Raw genomic sequence first — 22,809 nt, forward strand, 5'->3', positions numbered from 1 at the left:
GAATCATGGAGGACTCCCAGGGAAAGAATCTTATGACTTTCTGCAAAGAGAAGAAGTTGGGTGTCCGAATGATCTGAAAATGGGAAGCAGAATATGATAACCTCAGTCAATGGATGTCAATAATATTATTTTATAATTCAACACACCCGTCATGTGTTGTTGACGATCTTAACTGGGGCTTATTTTTGAGGTTGGGCTTATATCATGACCACCCTGGAAAACCATGCTAGGGCTTATTCTCTGGTTAGGTCTTATTTACAAAGAAATATGGTGTGTGTGTGTGTGTGTGTGTGTGTGTGTGTGTGTGTGTGTGTGTGTGTGTGTGTGTGTGTGTATATATATATATATATATATATATATATATATATATATATATATATATATATATATATATATATCAGGGGCGGCCCGTGCTATTGGACTGCCGGACTGCAGCCCCTTCAACTTTAAATTAACAAAAATAAAAATAAATAAATAGAAAAAAATATTTTTTAAATTGCGGACTTCAAACATGCGCACTAGTCCGGACTGCTGCTGAGGCAGTCTGGAGCATGCGCAGATTGTCTCAGCAGCAGTCCTGACTGGGAAACATGGAGAACAGAGCTCCCAGAAGTCTATGCAGTTTTAAACTGCATAGACTGTCCTGGGGAAACACATCGGGGTTGGACTGCAATGTCAGCAATCAGCAATTTAGGATCTCACGTGACGGGCAGGGTCTGGATTGGAGTTTGCTGCAGTCTCATCGGGGGAGAATCTCATGACAGGTGTGGTTTGGGATCTGATGTGTGGTGGTGGCTTACAGGCAGGATTTATTTTATTTCGGACTTATGGGCTACAGGTAAGTGTGTGTGTGTGTGTGAATGCCCCAGGTGCAATATACTGGTGGTTAGAGTCATGGTGGTGTGGTAGGGAATACCTCAGGCTTGAACCCTGTACCTTGTATGCAGGTGTTAAAGACCTGAATTCCCTACCCACCACCATTTGTAATAAAATCGCAGATTTTTGCCTCATATTTGATCTGATCTATTCCTCATAATATCTGCGGTTTGTAAATGCTGCAATGCTTGATATTTGATGGTGCAGTGGTAGTATTGTTGCCTCACAGCTGTAGTTTTTTTGGGTTTGATTCTTGGCTGGGGTGCCTTCTTTGTGGGGGGGTCTGTATCTTCTCCCTGCGTTTGTGTGGGTTTGCTTTTGTGTCCTCCCATGTTACAAAGACATGTCTGCATTATTTCTTCCTGGGCCTCTGCTGAAAATTGTATTTTTTTGTTCCAAGTCAGACTGTCCTGATTAACAAATGTTAAATAAAATTGACAGGCATTTGAATTTCAGACTTCAGATTTCTGAATGTTTATTTCTGTACTTATTTGATGGTGCAGTGGCAGTATTGTTGCCTTACAGCTATAGGTTTTCTGGTTTGATTCTTGGCTGGGGTGCGTTCTGTGTAGAGTCTGCATCTTATCCCTGTGTTTGTGTGGATTTGCTCTGGTGTCCTGCCATTTTACAAAGACATGTGTCTACAGTATTTCAACCTGGGCCACTGCTGAAAATTGTTTTTGTTCCGTCAGAAGTAAAATTGACAGGCATTTGAATTTCAGACTTCATATTCTTCAGAAAATACATAGTAAAACAACTTTTATTCTAGCAATAAATATATTGTAACACAATCTTTTATTATCACAATTTTTTAAGTTTATAAGATGACTATTTGAAATTTGCCCTTATTTTTCAGACTGTAATACCCTGTTATTGGCTTTGTCCAGGTTTTTTGTGCTAAGGTTGACAGCTATGGCAAGAACTGAATTCACTGAATATGTTTGAGGGCTGTATTCCCTCATTACTGGGTTTGTCCAGGTGTTTTGTGCTAAGAGGTTGACAGCTATGGTGAGAACTGAATTCATTAAATGATAGCCATTTAAGTTTCAGTCTTCACAAAGCAGCTGATTTGGTGTAGTGGTATGTTGCTCTTGACTGTTTTGCACAGGGACCTTGGCAGTAAAATGTACAGTGGTAACACAGCATTTTTCTTTCACAAAGCAGGTGATTTGGCATAGTGGTATGTTGTTCTGACTCTTTTGAATGGGGACCTTGGCAGTAAAATGTATGGTGGTAACACAGCATTTTATTCTAGCAGCTTTCCAAGGTTATACAAGCAATGTTTAATGTGTCCTTGGTTTTTGCCTTTTTGACCCACCCCAATAAATTTGGCTTTTTCCAGACTTCTTGTGCTGCGAAGTTGAGATGCAGTTGAGTATTGAGTAAATTTTACAAAGAGCTGAGAGCTGCAGAGGAAGAGAAGTTTAGTGCTGATTATGCTAATTCAGCTCCCATTGCTAATAGCACAACAAGTTGTGTACTTGTCTTTGATGCAGAAGGCTGTTGGTTCTACTCCCATAAGGGGTGAATGCTGCCGTACTGAAAGTTAAGATACTAACTATGAGCCTGTTATCAGTTTGCCATCCATTTCCTTTTGCAATATTACTAGCTTATTTTTAATGTAATTTAGGCAATTTATTCCTCAGGGGCATCAGACACTTTATTTTTCGATGAAACCATGAAATATAAAGGTGATTGCTAGCAGCAACCTCTTCATTACAGATTTATTTAACGTGGAATTATTTAGATGACTTTTTTACTACTTCAGAGATTGTGCATATTTACTGATAATGGTGGACTGTAGAATTGTGCATATTTACTGATAACAGTGGACTGTAGAAGTTTGAGTAGACTTTTATGATGGAAATGTTCTGAATTGGGCAGTTTTGTTTCATTGTTTACTGGAAAAATGTTCAAAGCAATAGGAAGGTGTGTCAAAGAGCACATGTATGTTTCATATGCAAGGGGCCTATGATTTGAAAACAGCCCAGAATTAATTGTTATCTGCCATGGGTAAAATGTATTTTCTTTGAATGTGGGTTTTAATGTTGTTTCAATGAATGTGAGTTTCAAGGGCAGAGAAGTTTTAATGCCAAGTTTGTTTAGCAGATGTCTTAGTGTTTGTGCTGTAAAATGCAAAATAAAACTTTCAAATGAAGTTCAAGTCATCATAGAAGTAAATCAGTATGCACATTAGTGTTTATGGTAAATGGAGTGAAATAGCAAAGTAATGGATCATTGGAATGGCTGCAGGGAGGCTCCATTCGACCATGGTTTTGTGAGGGGAAGGACGGCAAACTTAGACAGCCCCAGCTGAACTATACCTCCCAACTGTCCAGATTTTCAAAGAATGAATAGATTTTTGCTTCTTATTTTTGGTTTGTTCCTCATAACATTTGTGGTTTTCTGGCAAATCATTTAGGAATTAAGTCACTAAATAATGACACACTAGTTTCAGACTTCATAACCTTCAGAAAAATGCATGCTAAAGTAAGACCTGTTCTATCAACGGTCCCAGTTTATACAAGAGCAATTTTTAGTACTGTTTATATGTTCCCCCAATATATTTGGCCTTGTCCAGATTTATTGCATTAACAGGTTGAGAGGTACATGCAAATAAATTGCTTTATAGAATTAGGCATAGCCAAACCTCTCAACTGTCCCTGATTTTGGCTCAAAATGTTGCTCTTCCCCTAACGATCCCTCTGCAAAATAGCAATTTTAGAAGAAAACATGGAGGGTTTATAATTAAGAAATAACTGTAATAATCAGATTACATTTATTTCAGAAATGCATGTAGATTATTTTATTTTGTCAGCTGCTCAAGTTAGCAGTGCTAATATTAAAGTGTCCCTTCTTTGACAGGTTCCCAGCTGTATTGTGTTGCTATTTTATATTTTTACATCACATTTTTGGTCCATTTTTCATAAAATTGTGTTTTTTTGGCAAATTAGTGACAAATAATTAAAGACTGAAGTTAGAAAATAATGACAGACATTTGAGTTTCAGATTTCATACCATTCAGAAAATTCATACTAATGCAAGACCTCTATTAGCTTTCTAAGTTTATAAGAGCAATATTTTAAAAATTGTCCTTTTGGGCCTTTGTCCCATTTCTTTGTATGGCTTTGTCCAGATTTCTTGCTCTGAGGTTGAGAGGTATGACAAATGTGTCAGGGCCATCACAAGTCAGCCAGAGACATTTCAAACTGTGACATACTTGTTGCACCCCACTCCCCCATGTAGTGACTCTGGATGTGTCGAAGCAAGGCAAGGAGTAGTTATGCAGCGTAAATGTGCAGAGAATCTCACCCATCCAAGGTAGACACAAGTACTAGAGTGGCTTTTCATCTGTCCTTAATTTTTACAGAATGGTCTGGTTTCTGTCATATTTTTTGTACTGTTGATTTATGCTTATTACTCAAAGTGCCTGTTGCTCTGTGTTTAAGTAGCAATACTTTAATGACCATCAGGTAAGCTTGGCTGAGATTGCAAGATGCAAGTAAGCTTTAATAAGCATACTGTTAAAGAATTGCCAGCACTGAAAGCCTTTCTGTTGCCATGTAGAGAATACTTAACTAGATAATGTATAATCCTTGGTTATTGAAATGCATATGCCAGTATTTGTAATAAAGGACAGAATTACATTATTTTAAGAGTCTCATTGCATTTGGAGACTTCCAGTCATCTCTGCAGGCTTTACCCGTAAACCGAATGCCAATCGCGTGGTCCATAACCTGTACAGTAATCCTTTTAAGCAATGTATCTTGAGCTTATTTCTTGTTTGCTTTTCATTTTTTACTTTGATCATGTTTTCCCCATGAAACAAGTAGATGTCAGGCAGCAGGTCTTTTTTTGGATAAGGAACATTTTTACAAGTGGGGGCATCAGAGATTTCTACTTTCAGCATGTTACTTGCTACTTTAATAAAGCTGAATATAAATTATAATTAGAACTACAGTGCAAGAAGTGGTTTGAGTTGAGTACTGCTTGTTTTTCTTATACTTGATTTTGACTGGCATTCCATTAATGTATTTAAAAAAAAGTAATTTATTTTTTCATGCCTCACAACCTTTTTTGTTTCCATCTAGATATTAAGCTGTCATGCAGCCAATGCATTGACATATTTTTATTCTTCTACACTTCATTTTGCCTTGATTGGACTCTCATAATAACGGTTTGGCACCCAGGGCAGTATATTTAGTTTTTGTGGTTTGCTACTACAGGTGTGTGTGTGTGTGTGGTAGGGAATAGCTCCGGCTTGAACCCTGCACCTTGTATGCAGGTGTTAAAGACCTGAATTCCCTACCCACCACCATTTGTAAAAAAAAAAAATTGCCGATTTTTGCCTCATATTTGATCTGATCTGTTCCTCATAATATCTGTGGTTTGTAAATGTTGCACTGTTTGATATTTGATGGTGCAGTGGTAGCTTTATTGCCTCACAGGTGCAGGTTTTCAGGTTTGATTCTTGGCTGGGTTGCCTTCTTTGTGGGGTCTGTATCTTCTCCCTGTGTTTGTGTGGGTTTGCTTTTGTGTCCTTCCATGTTACAAAGACATGTCTGCATTATTTCTTCCTGGGCCTCTGCTGAAAATTTTTTTTGTTCCAAGTCAGACTGTCCTGATTAACAAATGTTAAATAAAATTGACAGGCATTTGAATTTCAGACTTCAGGTTTCTGAACGTTTAATTCCTTGCATGTTTGATGGTGCAGTGGTAGTATTGTTGCCTCACAGCTATAGGTTTTCTGGTTTGATTCTTGGCTGGGGTGCCTTCTGTGTGGAGTCTGCATCTCCTCCTTGTGTTTGTGTGGATTTGCTCTGGTGCCCTATCATTTTACAAAGACATGTCTGCAGTATTTCTCTCTGGATCTTTCCTGAAAATTGTTTTTGTTCTGTCAGCAGTAAAATTGACAGGCATTTGAATTTCAGACTTCATGTTCTTCAGAAAATACATAGTAACACAGCCGTAACACAACCTTTTATTCTAGCAATTTTCTAAGTTTATAAGATGAATATTTGAAATTTGTCCCTACTTTTGAGACTGTATTCCCCCATTATTGGCTTTGTCCAGGTTTCTTGTGCTAAGGTTGGCAGCTATGGCAATAACTGAATTCACTGAATCTGTTTGAGGACTGTATTCCCTCATTACTGGGTTTGTCCAGGTGTTTTGTACTAAGAGGTTGACAGCTATGGTGAGAACTGAATTCACTAAATGATAGCCATTTAAGTTTCAGTCTTCCTCTCTTTTACAAAGCAGCTGATCTGGCGTAGTGGTATGTTGCTCTGACTGTTTTGCACAGGGACCTTGGCAGTAAAATGTATGGTGGTAACACAGCATTTCATTCTAGCAACTTTCCAAGATTATACAAGCAATGCTTAATGTGTCCCTGGTGTTTGGGCTTTTGACCCCCCCCAATACATTTTGGCTTTTTCCAGTTTTCTTGTGCTGCGAAGTTGAGATGCAGTTGAGTATTGAGTAGATTTTACAAGGAGCTGAGAGCTGCAGGGGAACAGAAGTTTAGTGTTGCTTAAATGAAGCTGCTTTGCCTTGTTAATAGCACAACAGGTTGTGCACTTGCTTTTGATGCAGAAGGCTGTGGGTTCTACTCCCACAAGGGGTGGATGCTGCCATACAGAGAGTGTTCTCCTTAGTGAAGATACTAACTATGAGTCTGTTATCAGTTTGCCATCCATTTCCTCTTGCAATATTACTAGCTTATTTTTTTAATGTAATATAGGCAATTTATTCCTGAGGGGCAACAGACACTTTATATTTTGATGAAACCATGAAATATAAAGGTGTTTGCTAGCAGCAACCTCTTCATTAGTTACATATTTCTTTAATGTGGAATTATTTAGATGAGTTTTACTTCTTCAGAGATTGTGCATATTTACTGATAATGGACTGTAGAATTGTGCATATTTACTGATAATGGACTGTAGAATTGTGCATATTTACTGATAATGGTGGACTGTGGAATTGCGCGTATTTACTGATAATGGTTGACTGTAGAATTGTGCATATTTACTAATAATGGTGGACTGTGGAAGTCTGAGTAGACTTTTATAATAAATGTTCTGAACTGGGCAGTTTTGCCATTATGGGTGCTTGCGTTTTGTTTCATTGCTTACTGGAAAAATGTTCAATACAAATTTAAAATGCCCTCTAACAACTGTACTGTATTATACAAGGAATATAATTTAGTACAATGAGGAAGGTGTATCAAAGAGCACATGTATGTTTCATATGCAAGGGGCCTATGATTTGAAAACAGCCCCAAATTAATCTTTATCTGCCACTGGCAAAATGTATTTTCTTTAAATGTGGGTTTCAATGCTGTTTCAATGAATGTGAGTTTCAAGGGCAGAGAAGTGTTAATGCTAAGTTTTCATTGTGAGACTGCATTGCTTTGTTTAGCAGATGACTTAGTGTTTGTGCTGTAAAATACAAAATAAAACTTTCAAATGAAGTCCAACTCATCATAGAAGTAAAGCAGTATGCACATTAGTGTTTATGGTAAATGGAGTGAAATAGCCAAGTAATGGTTCATTGGAATGGCTGCAGAGGCTCCATTCAACCATGAGTTTGTCAGGGGGAAGGGCAGCAAACTCAGACAGGCCCAGCTGAACTATACCTCCCAAGTGTCCTTATTTTCAAAGAATGAATAGATTTTTGCTTCTTATTTTTGGTTTGGTCTTCATAAAATTTGTAGTTTTCTGGCAAATCATTTAAGAATTAAGTCACTAAATAATGATACACTGAGTTTCAGACTTCATAACCTTCAGAAAAATGCATGCTAAAGTAAGAACTGTTATTCTATCAACTGTCGCAATTTATACAAGAGCAATTTTTAGTATGGTTTATATGTTCCCCCAATATATTTGGCCTTGTTCAGATTTACTGCATTAACAGGTTGAGAGGTACATGCAAATAAATTGCTTTATAAAATTAGGCATAGCCAACCTCTCAACTGTCCCCGATTTTGGCTCAAAATGTTGCTTTTCCCCCAAATAATCCCTCCGCAAAATAGCAATTTTGGAAGAAAACATGGAGGGTTTACAATTAAGAAATAACTGTAATAATCAAAGTTATAGATTACTTGAAATGCATGAAATGCATGTAGATTCTTTTATTTTGTCAGCTGCTCAAGTTAGCAGTACTAATATTAAAGTGTCCCTTCTTTGACAGGTTCCCAGCTGTATTGTGTGGCTATTTTATATTTTTGCATCACATTTTTGGTCCATTTTTCATAAAATTGTGTTTTTTGGCAAATTAGTGACAAATCACTAAAGACTGAAGTTAGAAAATAATGACAGATATTTGAGTTTCAGATTTTATACCCTTCAGAAAATTCATACTAATGCAAGACCTATTCTATTATCTTTCTAAGTTTATTAGAGCAATATTTAAAAATTGTCCTTATTTTTGGGCCTTTGTCCCACTTCTGTGTATGGCTTTGTCCAGATTTCTTGCTCTGAGGTTGAGAGGTATGACAAATGTGTCAGGGCCATCACAGTCATCCAGAGACATTTCAAATTGTGACATACTTGTTGCACCCCACTCCCCCATGTAGTGACTCTGGATGTGTCCAAGCAAGGCAAGGAGAAGTTATGCAGTGTAAATGTGCAGTGTGTCCCCCATCCAAGGTAGACACAATTACTACAGTGGCTTTTCATCTGTCCTTGATTTTGCAGAATGGTCTGGTTTCTGTCATATTTTTGTACTGTTGATTTATTCTTATTACTCAGATTTATGCTTGTTACTCAGAAATTGCTTGTTGCTCTGTGTTTAAGTAGCAATGCTTTAATGACCATAAGGTAAGCTTGTCTGAGATCATAAGATGCAAGTAAGCTTTAATAAGCATACTGTTACAGAATTGCCAACATTGAAAGCCTTTCTGTTGTTGCAATGCAGAGAATACTTGACTAGATAATGTATAAGCCTTGGGTATTAAAGGACAGGATTCCATTATTTTAAAAAGCTCATTACACTTGTTGGAGACTTCCAGTCATCTCTACAGACTTTACCCGTAAACTAAACAGAATGCCAATCATGTGTGGTCCATAACCTGTATAGTAATCCTGTAAGCAATGTATCTTGAGCTTGTTTCTTGTTTGCTTTTCAGTTTTTACTTTGAACATGTTTTCTCCATGAAACAAGTAGATAGTTGTCAGGCAGCAGGTCTTTTGTGGATAAGAAACATGTTTACAAGTGGGGGCATCACAGAGATTTCTACCTTCAGCATGTTACTTGGTAATTTAATAAATCTGAATATAAATTATAATTAGAACTGCAGTGCAAGGAGAAGTGGTTTGAGTTGAGTGCTTCTTGTTTTTCTTATACTTGATTTTGACTGGCATTCCAGTAATGTATTTAAAAAGTAATTTATTTTTTCATGCCTCACAACCTTTTGTTTCCATCTAGATATTAAGTAAGCTGTCATGCAGCCAATGCATTGAAATATTTTTATTCTTCTACACTTATTTTTGTCTTGAGTGGACTCTCATAATGATGGTTTGGCACCCAGGGCAGCGTATTTAATTAAAGTTAGTTTTGTGGTTTTGAGCATAGCTCCTCCCCTTTCTAGTTGGCCACTTCCCTCCCCTTGACCCCACCCATTCATCTGTCTCCTGCAGCCCCCCTTTGATTTGAAGTCACCAGCTGCCACTGATATATATATATATATATATATATATATATATATATATATATATATATGTATATACATACAAATAGATATATACATACATATAATACAATGTGCCAAAAAACAAAAGAAGGAATATAAGGCGAAGGACCAGATGAAAAGGCAAGAAATGTGGAAAATGCATAAATATAGTTGCAAGTATAGAAAACTTCTGGAAGAACCTCATGTTGATCATGAACAAATGCAGGAATGGTTAAGTAGAGGCGAATTCAAACCAAGAGATGAAAGGTTAATATTGGTGGCAGAAGATAGTGGGCTACGTACACGTTGGCTGACAAAGTCCATTGAACATGTGGGAGAAATAAACAAATGTAGGTTTTGTAAAACAGAGTTAGAAACAGTTGCACACCTCATTGCTGGTTGCAGCATACTAATGGCAGAACGACTGTGGCATAATAATGTGGCGAGACTGTTGCACTGGGGATTGTGCAAACATTATGGTATTGAAGTGGCTGAAAAACACTGGAAACATGAGCCACAAAGCATCACAGAAAATGATGAAGTTTACGTCACATGGGATCATCCAATACCAACAGTTCAAAAGATAGATGTTAGAAAACTGGATGTAGTGGTCCAAGAAAAGAAGACAAAAGTAGCATTGATCATTGACATCACCACACCCAGTGACTAATGTGTCCTGCATACAGAGAGACACAATATCAGGATTTTTAAGCAGAAATGAGAGCAATGTGAAAGAAAGATATCCAAATAGTTCCAATAGTAGTAGGAGCAATGGGTCTTATAAAAAAAGACCCTACAATTATATTTAGATATGCTACCAATACATGTAACTCCGTACAAATTGCAGAAGGAGTCATTACTGGACACATTGTGGGTGCTGCAAAGAGCACTTTTGGCTGGCAACAAAGAGTGAAACAATACTAATTTTATGAACTTTAATCATACTTTGACTTAGGAATGGGGTCCATTTCCATCAAAATATTAGAAACCCAAAACATTTGGAGAAATTAAAAAGAGAGGGAGACATATAGATATACTATCTATGAGAGAGATAGAGAGAGAGAGAGAGAGTGAGAGACAGATAGTGACAGACAGATATGTATACATATCTATATATCTATATATATATATATATATATATATATATATATATATATATATATGTATTTACCAACAGATTCTCTGTGTGGAGACATGCGTGAATGGGCGTACCTTCGTTGAAGGTTGTGCGTCAGGCCTGGCAAGTCGGTACGGAAAAATTTACTGCCAATTATTAGTGGACCGGAGTTCCGCTGTGGTGACCCCTAACCGGGAAAAGCCGAAAGATACAACATATATATATATATATATATATATATATATATATATATATATATATATATATATATATATATATATATATATATTGAGCAAGGAGCAACAGAACTGTACTCTATTTAACTAAGTGTATGAGCATACCCAGTGGAATTTTCAGTACACATAACTGTTTCCAGCCACACCTACCTGTACTCCAGTCCAGGATTTTGTGTGTTACAGACAATGACATCTGTCCTTGTTTCTGCAGTGCTGCATGTCACTGTCATTGTCTACAACATTCTACAGCTGCCTGAGGTAATTAATATGTGACAGAGGTTAATAATATTAAATCACACACAGACTGACAGTCTGAAAAACCAAACAGTATTATCTCACATCCAAAAAAGTGAATACTTTTAGTTTAGAACCATCAACCATGTTAACTTCCCTAGTCCACTGAGCCACACAAGATGTGTGACAGATAGGGGTCATTCATCACACAACCAACAGCATAAATATGTACGTTGTTATTCCTGTGTTAAGTAATACAAAGAATGTATGAGGATTTTCTATGCAAGTAGCCTGACACTGGCTGGAATGCTAATATACCATTGATGAGCTACTGTTAAAGCAGTTATAAGGGAACACTACTGTGTTGGGGGTAAACACTACTAAAAACTCCTGATGTCCACTGCAGCAGTAAAACTTAATAGTAAAATCAAAACTTTAATAAAAAGAATATAACATAAAATAAGCAGTCCTCAGTCTTCAGATAAGCGCTTTCGGCAAATAAGCCTTCCTCAGATCGTATAAAAAGGACTGTTCAGCTTTTGTATTTATAAGGCATCACAGCCTTTCCTCATTTAGTTCTCTGACACGTCCTTGTTGCAAACCAAAAGGAGGCCAGCTAGCAGAGAGGTATAATTTCCTTCATTGTAATTAAAGGGGCAATGCTTCTCTTTACTATAGGATTGTATATGAGAAAACTAATAGCTATGGATGTGAATACATTATATGAATGAAGCAACATTCAAGTAAACTTGCTAATCATATTCCTTCTATTCTTAAGTGCAGGTTTTAATGGCACAATAGTATTCAAGCCTGGTGATCTGTTTGCTCTTAAATTAATTATCCAGCATGTTTCCCTTAGCTCTGTGCGATTATGAACATCATCTCCTCTTGTGGTCTGACAGACTGCCTCTGCTAGCTGGCCTCCTTTTGGTTTGCAACAAGGGCGTGTCAGAGAACTAAATGAGGAATGGCTGTGATGCCTTATAAATGCAAAAGCTGAACAGTCCTTTTTATACGATCTGAGGAAGGCTTATTTGCCGAAAGCACTTATCGGAAGACTGATGACTGCTTATTTTATGTTATATTCTTTTTATTAAAGTTTTGATTTTACTATTAAGTTTAACTGCCATGGTGGACATCAGGAGTTTTTAGTAGTGTTTGCCTTTTCTCTTCCTCATTGGTGTCCTTCACAGTGTAAGAAAGTTTTTTACCTACTGTGTTGGGGGTGGGGGAACAATACTGCATGTTCTGCTGGGATACACAGTAGTCCAAATATCATGTACCCCACTGTGTAACATCTCCCTTGACTGACGTCCTGCATATTCCATGCATGAGGCCTAGTGAATATTAAAGGCCACACAATAGTGCAATGGGTATCTGTAGTCACATGTGGATGTTACTTCTGTCCAAATAGCCCACTATATTTACTTGCATAAATGTAGCAGATCCATACATAAAGTGTCATATCATAATAATCCTTACATGTACTGTGTAGGTTACAGACTTACCTTCCGAATGCAGCAGTCGACAGAACTGTAGTTCAGGGATGACTGTCTAATGCAAGCAGTACACACCCAATGCATGGATAGATACAGGTTGTGTGGGTTGCTTGGCATCGACAATTTTACTATATGTATGTGAGTAGGAGTAAGATTATCAGTCCCTTATTCCTTAGTTTGTCAGTGAATATACTATGTGTTGTCTCTTAGCCCAAACCAGGCAGTTCTGAGCATGCTTACGACTGCCTACAGGGACATCAGCAGGGGGGTTCCTCCTCTGAGTCCTCCTGTGACTTTGGTGACCTAAGCACTGGTGTGGGGCTGTGTATACCTTCCCTTTGTTGATCCTGTTGCAGCAGTTTCTGCAGGATCAGATTGTGTAGCATAGCACATACTGTGAACATATGTGCACATGTGGCTGGAGAGTTCTGCAGGGCACAACCAGATATATTAAGGCATCGGAACTGTGACTTCAGAAGCCCAAACACATGCTCTGTGATGTTCCTACTCTGTCCACGTGCCTGATTATGGCATTCTTCTGTGGGTGTGTGTGCTTTTTTGATGGGTATCATCATCCATCCACAGTTCCAGGGTGTAGCCATCATCCCCCAGTAAATGGTCTTGTGGGATGTCCCCCCAGAAAACATTTGGTACAGCTGTGATGTGTGCCAGATATGTGAGCCATGATAACTGCCAGGGCTGCCAGCACACACATTCAGGATAATCCCCTCAGCATTGCACATGACCTGGCAGTTGATGGAGTGGGACCCATTGCAGTTGACGTAGATTCTACCCTCCTCACAGAGTAGTGCCTGATGTGTACATGAGTGCAATCTATGGCACCCAGAACGTCAGAGTAGTGAGAGATAGAAGTGTTGCACATTGCTGGCCATCACCTCAGGGGTGAGGGAAGAGATATGTGCTCACTGGCATGTGGTAGCATGGCATCCAGGAACTGGTGGAGTATCCTGGTTGCAGATGCCTGTGACACCCCAGTCATGTCTCCAGGTGGTCTTTGGAAAGTACTTGTAGCTAGTATGCTATGGGCTATATATACCTTCATTTCCACTGGGATGGGTTCCCCTCTGTTGGCTCTGGGTCTGAGTTGAGGGTGGCAGAGCTCAGTGAGTTCTTGTAGTATGTCCTTGTCCATCATGTAGCTCTCTACAATCTCCAGCTCATGTAGCTCCTAGAAGGTTACCCTGGGCTGAACACTCTTCTCCTTCTCTGCCTTGGTCTTTTGTCAGCAGCAGCAGCAGCAGCATTGACTTTGGCATCTAGCACATACAGATGTAGCAGACCTGCAGCAGCCCCTAGCATTATCTCAGTTAAAATTCCAAGTCTGTACTCCAATGGTGCAGAGTATTGGGGAAAATCAGAATGTAGGGTGTATGCATACTTTATATAGCTCTGCTGTAGGTGCAGAATGTGTGATTGGCTAACTATGATGCACACCATCTGCCTACAATATAATTAAGATAATTTAATGGCCCTATTTTAGTGTGTGATGCTGCGCACAGCACCGCATCAAGCAGCATATAGAAAGGTTAATATTAATGATTGAATACATCTGGCTTTAAGGACTCATTGTCTCTGTCATCACTGCCCCCTGGGTGGTCTTTCTGCATGAACATGCTCAGCCAGGTGGTGCGCCACACAATCATGTGCACCTAAGCTTAAAAGAACAAGACACACACCCCTGATGTCAGCCACATCCTGTATAACCATCAACATGGTCTAAGAGCCTACATGAAGAGATATGCAGACACAATTACTCCTTTCTGCTACTCAGTACATCCACCTCATTTGCATACATATCCATGCTGACAGCCTGGAAACTGTATGCTTCATAGCCCTATCACCTTAGCAACAGCAGCAATGCACCACTGTAGGGACCCAATGTAAGGTCCTATAATATATTTCTGTCACATATTATAAAATTCTGTTTTTTCCCTATTTTTTTTAAATTATTCTGTTAAGCATGTTTGTGCACTGTGGCATGTAGTGCAAACATGCTGAGATTATTAAAAAAGAAAATAAATTAACTTATTCCCTTAATTTTTATGACATCCAGAATAATAGTGTTGCTCATATGTGTATGTAATATAACATTTGTAGGAGATTTATGTCAACATTTCTACATTTTTACACCCCCTTTTGTCTGTCTAGACTCCTGTACATGGAATTTTTCTGCATACACTACAGACACTGACACTTGGTCTGAACAGATGCCTTTCTGCTTGTTAAATCACTCTACCTGCCTCATTTGCATAGGAATTTCCTGCTTATGAGCCGATTTGCATGCTATGGAATTTTCCTTGTTTGCACGTGCGTGCGCGCCCCTCACCAGGGCTTACTGAATCTCAGTAGGTTCATGCCCATGTATGCATCGCCACACAGTGCCTAGACGAAAAAAAAATTGTGTAGACTTTATTGAATTCCTCCTCTAATGTTCTCTATAAAAGTACTGGTGAATATGTATGTTACTGGAAATATGTGTATACAATAAAAATAAACTACATCAACTCTAACACACTTGTACAGAGGTCATGTTAAGACCATCAACCATAAAAAGGTCTTATAATTTATCAGCTCTTAATTTAAACACTGGTCATATAGAAAAATGATAGCTGACACCAGAAAAATGACTGGCATCTAATTTCATCTGCCAATAAACTCCCTATATTCAAAATGAGTCTCCCAAGTGCCCCTCACCCCTGGTTCAATTCCACTATGTCAAGAATGCTAAATAAAAATCTTTTTAAGTTAACACATTCCAAAAACGTTTGTACAGAGCATTCTTAACATTTATGGTCTTAATATCATATAGATGATCATATATTCTTTTTTAAGGGTGCATTCAGTCTTGCCTACAGGAGAAATGTCATAATTGGCCAGCTAGGTAAACTATTCTATTGGAATCACATGTGCCCTTACAAAAAAGCCTTTATCCAAAGTGGTGTTATTTAATAATGAACTATCACCTGAAAAAAATGTAAGGGGATTGTGTATAAGCCTCACATTTCTTAGTGCCACCATTAGCATCAGCACTGTGGCAGAAACTGAGGTTTTTCAAAGGCAACCTTCACATTTCTTCCTGCGTTATATGTAAACAATGACAGTTCCCCTAAGTTGTTAAATCTTTCCATGTTAGTCTTAGAGATATTCCAATTGTTTCTAACAATATTAACAACTTTGTGGGACAGTCCCTGAAATTTTAGTATCAGAGCCCTTCCCCAGGGGTTTGTGTCTGTTTATGGAACTGAAGATGTAACCACTCGTCGGGACCTTTGCACCCTAACAGAGGTTTAAACTTATCAGTCCTGTGTTGGAACATCTCAGTAATCATTTTATGAAATATACTACTAGAGTAACCCCTCTTTAAAAACATATGTTTTAGCTTGCCATAAAAAGAATCTGCTGTAAAAAGACTGTCATCAGATGTCATAAGAATCTCATCAGCACTTTTCCAAAGAATAAATATGTCTTCCAAATATCTAAGGTACATAACACAATTCTTAAAAGGGATTGTTTTGGAACACAAATTTGGTCTCCCAATAATACATTACAACATTTGCAAAGGTAGGAGCACATGAATCTCCCATAGCAACCCCACAGATTTGTTTGTGAAATTTGCCCTAAAAAAATAAATAAAATTATTTTCCAAAACCAAGATCATACGTGTGTTAACAATCTAATATCCTTGCTGGTTAGGAAACTATATTGCAAAAGGATTTCACTGAAAAAATCCATACCAGTATCTTGGGGTATACAGGCAAATAAATTGACCATGTCAATGGTTAAAAATCCATTGTTGTCACTAACGTAATCCTACATAAATCTACCCAAAATTCCCAAGAATCCATTAGTAAGTGGGATGTAAAAGAAAAAAATAGGTTTGAGTTTCCCATTGATGAATACAGCCAAAGGATAGGTCTTAGAATTTTGTGCCACCACTATTGGCCTCAGGGGTGGGTCAACAAGTCATTTATGTACCTTTGGCATACATAAGATGGTTAAGATAACTGGATGTGTATTATTTAAAAAAAAATCTTTAGATAAGATTCCCTGTAAAAATAAATTCATGAATTGTAAAATTATCTTCCTATAGGCAACATTAACCTCATTTTTTGCCACATGGATGTATTTGTCAATATCTTGTAGCAAAATAAACACAGCACTAATGCAGTTTATACTGTGGAAACTGACCGTGCCATGCCCTTTATCTGGCTTCTAAACTGCAATGGTTTTATTCTTTGTCAGTTCATTAAAAAAACCTTTTCATTTGGGGTTACATTACCAGAAGAACTAAACTTATTTTTTTCCTGGAATTTATAAAAAATGAGATTCACAAGCTCACTTAAAAGTTTGAATAAGGGTGTGTGGTGGAGATATAAAAGTGTTATTTTTCCTATAGGGGGCTTTGTTACCAGTATTAACCAAGTTCTAATTATTAAACAAAATAGCTAAATTTAATTTGCAAGTGAAAATGTTTAACTTGGTCAAAGTATCAACCAAATAAAAACTGTGGCTACTAACAAACGTAAACCCTTTTTTCCAAAAGTGAGGAATGATCCAAAGTAATAACCAATTTACTGTAACTGAAAATTATATAACCTTTGCAATTAGACATGTGTATATCACTAAGTTTAAACTTGAAAACATGTCAGAGTAGAAAAAGTGCTTTTGCTGATACTATCATAGCGATTTATTTTTTTATTTTTGTGAAACTTGGCTTAAAATTCCATTTTGAATGAGCATACAAGTCCACAACACATTCCCTGGTATGCATTAAATGGCTTGAGAAAAAAAAGACCCTGCCCTTACAATGCAACATTTTGTGATTCCGAGACATGTTAGCTGTGAGAAGGAAAGCCTTAATTACCGTTTAATTTGCATGTCTCGGAATCACAGCTATTACAATGATATGCAGATCATTGATGATCTGCACATCATAGTATTTAACTGCTGAGGTTGTATTGTGTAGCCAAGTCAAACCTCGGTCACTCTCCCATACACACTATTACACATTCAAACACACACACACACACACACACACACACACACACACACACACACACACACACACACACACACACACACCAAAGTCCCTGTACTTATTCCATGAGTTGTCTCCTGATCACCATACTAGTGTATGTGCTGTTACAGCACAACAGTTTGCAGTATCCCTGTTGGCTATTTCCTTGTGCTTCTGTAGGTGCCATTGTGGTACTTTTGACTTTGGTAAAAGAACATGGCCTTTTGGCTGTATTCACTACTGCAACGTGGTGAGCTGATCTACATGTTGGAGTGATTTTGTGTTTGTGCTACAGAACCATGTAGCCCCATGCTAGGGCTGCTCCTGAATTTAAAAGGTCGCGTACATGTCACTGTACCTTTATGCATTCTGCCCATAATGTAGTCTATTTTGCAAGCTGCTATGTTATGTTTTAATGGTTAAAGAATTTCATTTCACAGAGATTCCACAAACATTGTTATTCAATGCCTGCTATAATTTATTTTACCCTTATGACATTCTATACTGAACCTCTGAAATGAATTTTATCACTAGCTGTCTTTAAAGATTTAACTTCTTTCCTGAGATGATATCTTAATTTTAATGCAGTTAACAATTACATTTGCATGACCCTCCTTACTTAACACTGTGACCTCACTATCTAGACCCCCATATTCTCATCACTGTACTTCATCAGTAGCGAGGCTTCAATGGGTGATGTCCTACCTGCAGTTTAGCAAAAGCAGTTTTGTTACTACTTCTGCTATGGATCAGTACACTACCCCAGTTAAGAGATAGCAAGTAAGTAAATAAATAAATATATGCATGAATAAATAAATAAACAAATTGATAACTATCACTGGAAGTGTAATCACAGTTCTTAAGATTCAGCAAAGGCATAGTACACCTGAATATTCCAGATATGCATGTTTCCAAGCAACCATTATTTCAATTAGGAATTGATTTTAATAGTTTAAATGAACAATAATAACACACATAAAAAGGCATCTGCTTTTAAAAACAAGTTTTTTTTCCAAGCGCATGCTTTAATTTCATCAGCTATCTTAGGATCAGCTTCATGCATTGTTTTTGCAATTGTTACAGATGCTTGACAGCTCTTATATAAGTGTGCAGAACACTAACAATATTACTGTTTCATTTTCTCCCCTTTTTTCAACCAAATTTAATCTAACTACACCTTACAATTAAAAAAAAACAAGCGTAGAAGAGGCCAGTTAAATTATGGAAAGAATGCTGAACAAATGACTTACCAGTAATGACATCACTGAGATTGTAAGTACTGGATGTTAAGGTTTGAGATAAGTGGATTATCTGGCAGGTTAACACAGAGTTGATATATTGTTTGTCTGACTGAATTTCAATTGTACTTGTCACATTATAAGTTCCATCTTCATGTTCTTTGATCACATGAAAGACTTTCTCATTCTTCTGCAAGTCATTGATAAACCATTTCAGAGTAATATTCTGTGGGTAAAATCCCGAAGAGCTACAAGTCAAATTAATAATTTTCATATACGTCATTCTAGTGCTAGGACCAGTAATTACTGGAAGGGATGGACTCACTATAATAAAAAGAGGAAAGGGATTTATACTTTCAGAGCTTTCTGTAAACATTTCTAACACTGCACCAGAACAAAAAAAAATTACATGTCAGTACATTTGTCTCAGCATATTGCATTTGGCATAATGATACAAATCAAACCTTTCTTCAGTGCACGAAAGTCTGTTATTGTAGAATAATTTCCTGCTCCCTAATAGATGTTATATATATAGGCTTTCGAGCTATTGTTCATTTATTCAGTTATCAGGGTAAGTAGGTTTATACTGAGGATGCTTCTGAGTCATGATCGGGACTAATAACAACACCACAAACATTTTAGTCAAGGAACAGCATCAGTGCGATACATCACAGAAAACATTTACCAATGCAGGTACCATAATTTCAACAACTACACCTGCCTAGCCACTGACACAAGACAAGCATTAATAGGTGGAAGCTGTGAGAAAGGCAAAGCATTCAGGAATGTGACCATCTAAATAATAAGAATAAGGAAAAGGAGTGAAGCAGCATCTAGTCCTCTGGAGGACCCATGCCAAGCTTCAAATGTTGATAAAGTGTGCCTGTCTTACATAAAACACTACAGAAAGAAGTAAGTTTTGCTTCAGAGCAAACATGTCTTGTTCACAGTGTGTATAACTCACTCAAGCACCTACAGATGTCTAGTGAAAGCCATTTATGTGAATACAAATGTACTGTTTTATAATGATGTTCTCTATCAAACTTCTCTGTTGATATTTACAGTTACAATTAAGTGGCTCATTGTTGCTGAAAAAACAATACTGCAGGAAGAAGAATCTAGGCCATTTTGAGAAATCATGCTTTTTGCTTTCTAGAGTTTTAGAAGTCTTTTTTGGGAGAAGGGGCCATTTTAGCTACTGAAAAGTATCCCTGTATTCAGTCATAGTTATTTTATAACTTATGTCTATCTATTCTTTTCACAGAGCTGTTGCTGATCAGAAAATGAAAGCACAGCATCCATTCTGTGAGAAGGATTTTAAAACAAAATCCATTTTCCTTTTGAGGCAGTCCACTTTGTTAAATAATATACTAAAGTAATGTTGATAAGAGTTTTGTTGCATGCAGAGGTTATTTTTTCCACAGAGTCTGCCAAGTGAACTATAGACCCAGCCCAACCAAACCTCACTTCTTTATGCTACTCATAAGAAATGCTATACATGTGCCAGATGGATTATTGCATTCCCTCACTTGTTTTCCTTAATGATTGGCATCACCCTCCAGAGATTTCATGGTGAAACTTCAGTGTAACCATCAGTGCCAAAAATATGCAACAAGGACCTCATTCCTTTAAAATGCAGAATTACCAGGCTTTCTCTTCCAGCATGCTAGCAACATGTTGCAAATGTAAATGGATAATAACCAAGATGTTCTCTTTCTAGATGCAGCGCTGGTGTTATATATTAATGACCCCCAGCAAGCTTCATTCTATATCAGAAAAATATACCCCCTGAAGTAGTTTTTATATACATTTCTGCAGAGAAGAAAGCACATTTCTGCACTCATAAATGATGCGTGCTTGCACATTTTCACAAATGGTTGCTGGCTTTTAGATACAATATTTTACATCCTTGAGCTGTCAGTGTGACACTGCTCTACTTTCACATTAACCTGTATAATACCCCTTTTGTAAATATGTCTACAGTACTGTTACTGAGGTTCAGCACATCATACAGTCCTACTTAATTAATAACATTTTGTATTCTGACAATTCTTTTACAGTGGTTCAATTTAACTCCATTTGCTTTCCAGTGATGTATTCCTTTTATTGTAAAATTACTTTTTTATTTATTATGTTGTTATCTCTGTATAGACTGCAACCTTTTATCATTCACTTGTGTCCATATTCTGCAATGTTCATGGAATCTGGTACATTTTGCTGATGTCTTGAGGATAAGTCTTTAATATATAAATATACCTCAGTGAATTTAGAATATCTTGGAGCAAAATGGAATTCACAGAAAGTCCATAATTCTAGAAAAGTGTATCATAAACTGTGATGTGGTGTACAAAACTATGGAAATTATACAAGTCCAATGCAAGCTGCAGTATATTTAAAGAAGTACATATCTGAAGCAATCTATCTAGTAGATCCATAAACAACTACAGATCTCTTTGTAAGTTGTGTACTAATAAAATACGTTCACTGGAAAATAATGAATCCAATGTAATCCATGCAATTTCTAATAAACAATTAATAAAAGCGAAGGGCAATCACTGCCACTTCATCAGGGATAACAGTAACTAACAATGTGTATGGGACATGTGTGAGGAACACAAGTAACGCATGCACACAAGGACGTAGAGGGGTAGAAAACCAGATGTGGAGTACTGAGAAGAAAAGGGACACAGAACAGAGCTGTTAGAACAGGAACATTTGAGCAACAGTCAGAGGGGCATGGGTATTTTTTTTTGTGGGAATAGGCCCCTTTTTATTTTTCTGGAGAATAGAAGTAAAGGAAAGGGCATGGAAAAGGAAGAGAAGGGCAAATAGCAGGTATATACATATAACAAATATCACAAGAAATGACAGACAGAGGTCAGAAATAAACATAAAGGAAAGATGTGATACACAGACAACACACTCTGTAACACTGGTGATGGAAAATGTACAAATGGTATGGATGCATACTAGTCATGGTGAAATGTAGAAATCCATATGCACCTATGCACTATGACATTTTGACATGGTGGAAACTGTGTGACAGTCATACCTGAATATGTATGATTGACAGCAGGTGTGTGTTGCAGGGGAGGAAATAGGGATCACAGTACACACTGGATATGGAATCCAATACCCACTCTGTCATCAGTGCAAGTATAAGCCAAGCAACTGCATGGATGAGCAAATGCAGCCAATGAAATGCAAGAGAAGCATACCTCACAAATGCACAGATTTTTGCTGAATGTCCAGATTTTTGCTTCATATTTTTGGTCTGTTCCTCATAAAATGATGGCATGTGCAGGTCTAGGTCTGTCCTCATTGTCATCATCAGCCCTATCATTGTTATTCTCGGACTCCGAGTACTCATGCAGTGGTCTCGCATGTTCAACATCTGATAGGAGAAGAGCCATGGGTACCATGCTCTGTCAAGGTGAAATACATATCAAGAAAGAAAGTACATGGTACTGATTCCAGCAACTATATGAGTACATAACATATTCAGTGTGACACAAGCCACAGGGGGAAAACATTCAATATGACACATTATATACTAAGGTTTGCCCACAGGCAAATTTATCACCATAGGTGATGTAAGGCATGAATCTAAATCATAAAGAGAAAAAAACACTTGTCTTACAGTCTGCACATGACTGTGTAAAACGTGGCTGTTGTGTAACACAAACTGATGTGCAGATAAAGAATGTAACAGCCAGCATTTAGTATGCTATCATCATGATCCCTCAATATTAGACATGAAGTATATCACAATACATTACAGGTTTCATTAAAACGTACTTCTCAGATGATATGGCCTATAAGGAGTATGTATAAGGTGTATAATAAAAACAAGTGAGGCTAGCAGCTGGGCAGTCATGCATACTATACATCCCCAATGTC

General features: G+C 37.4%; 1 protein-coding gene across 1 annotated transcript in view; it reads right to left on the bottom strand.

Moving 5' to 3' along the window:
• Window positions 1-22,809, bottom strand: part of LOC122802352 (signal-regulatory protein gamma-like) — a 593,926-nt gene that overhangs the window by 40,146 nt on the left and 530,971 nt on the right. Inside the window, exon 5 of the mRNA XM_044071988.1 lies at window positions 18,922-19,233. Coding sequence (XP_043927923.1) covers window positions 18,922-19,233 — 312 coding nt within the window. The remainder of the gene's footprint in view (window positions 1-18,921; window positions 19,234-22,809) is intronic.

This window comes from Protopterus annectens, chromosome 5.part0 (assembly GCF_019279795.1).
Source record: "Protopterus annectens isolate FY-2018-M chromosome 5.part0, PAN1.0, whole genome shotgun sequence".
Taxonomy (NCBI): Eukaryota; Metazoa; Chordata; order Ceratodontiformes; family Protopteridae; genus Protopterus; species Protopterus annectens.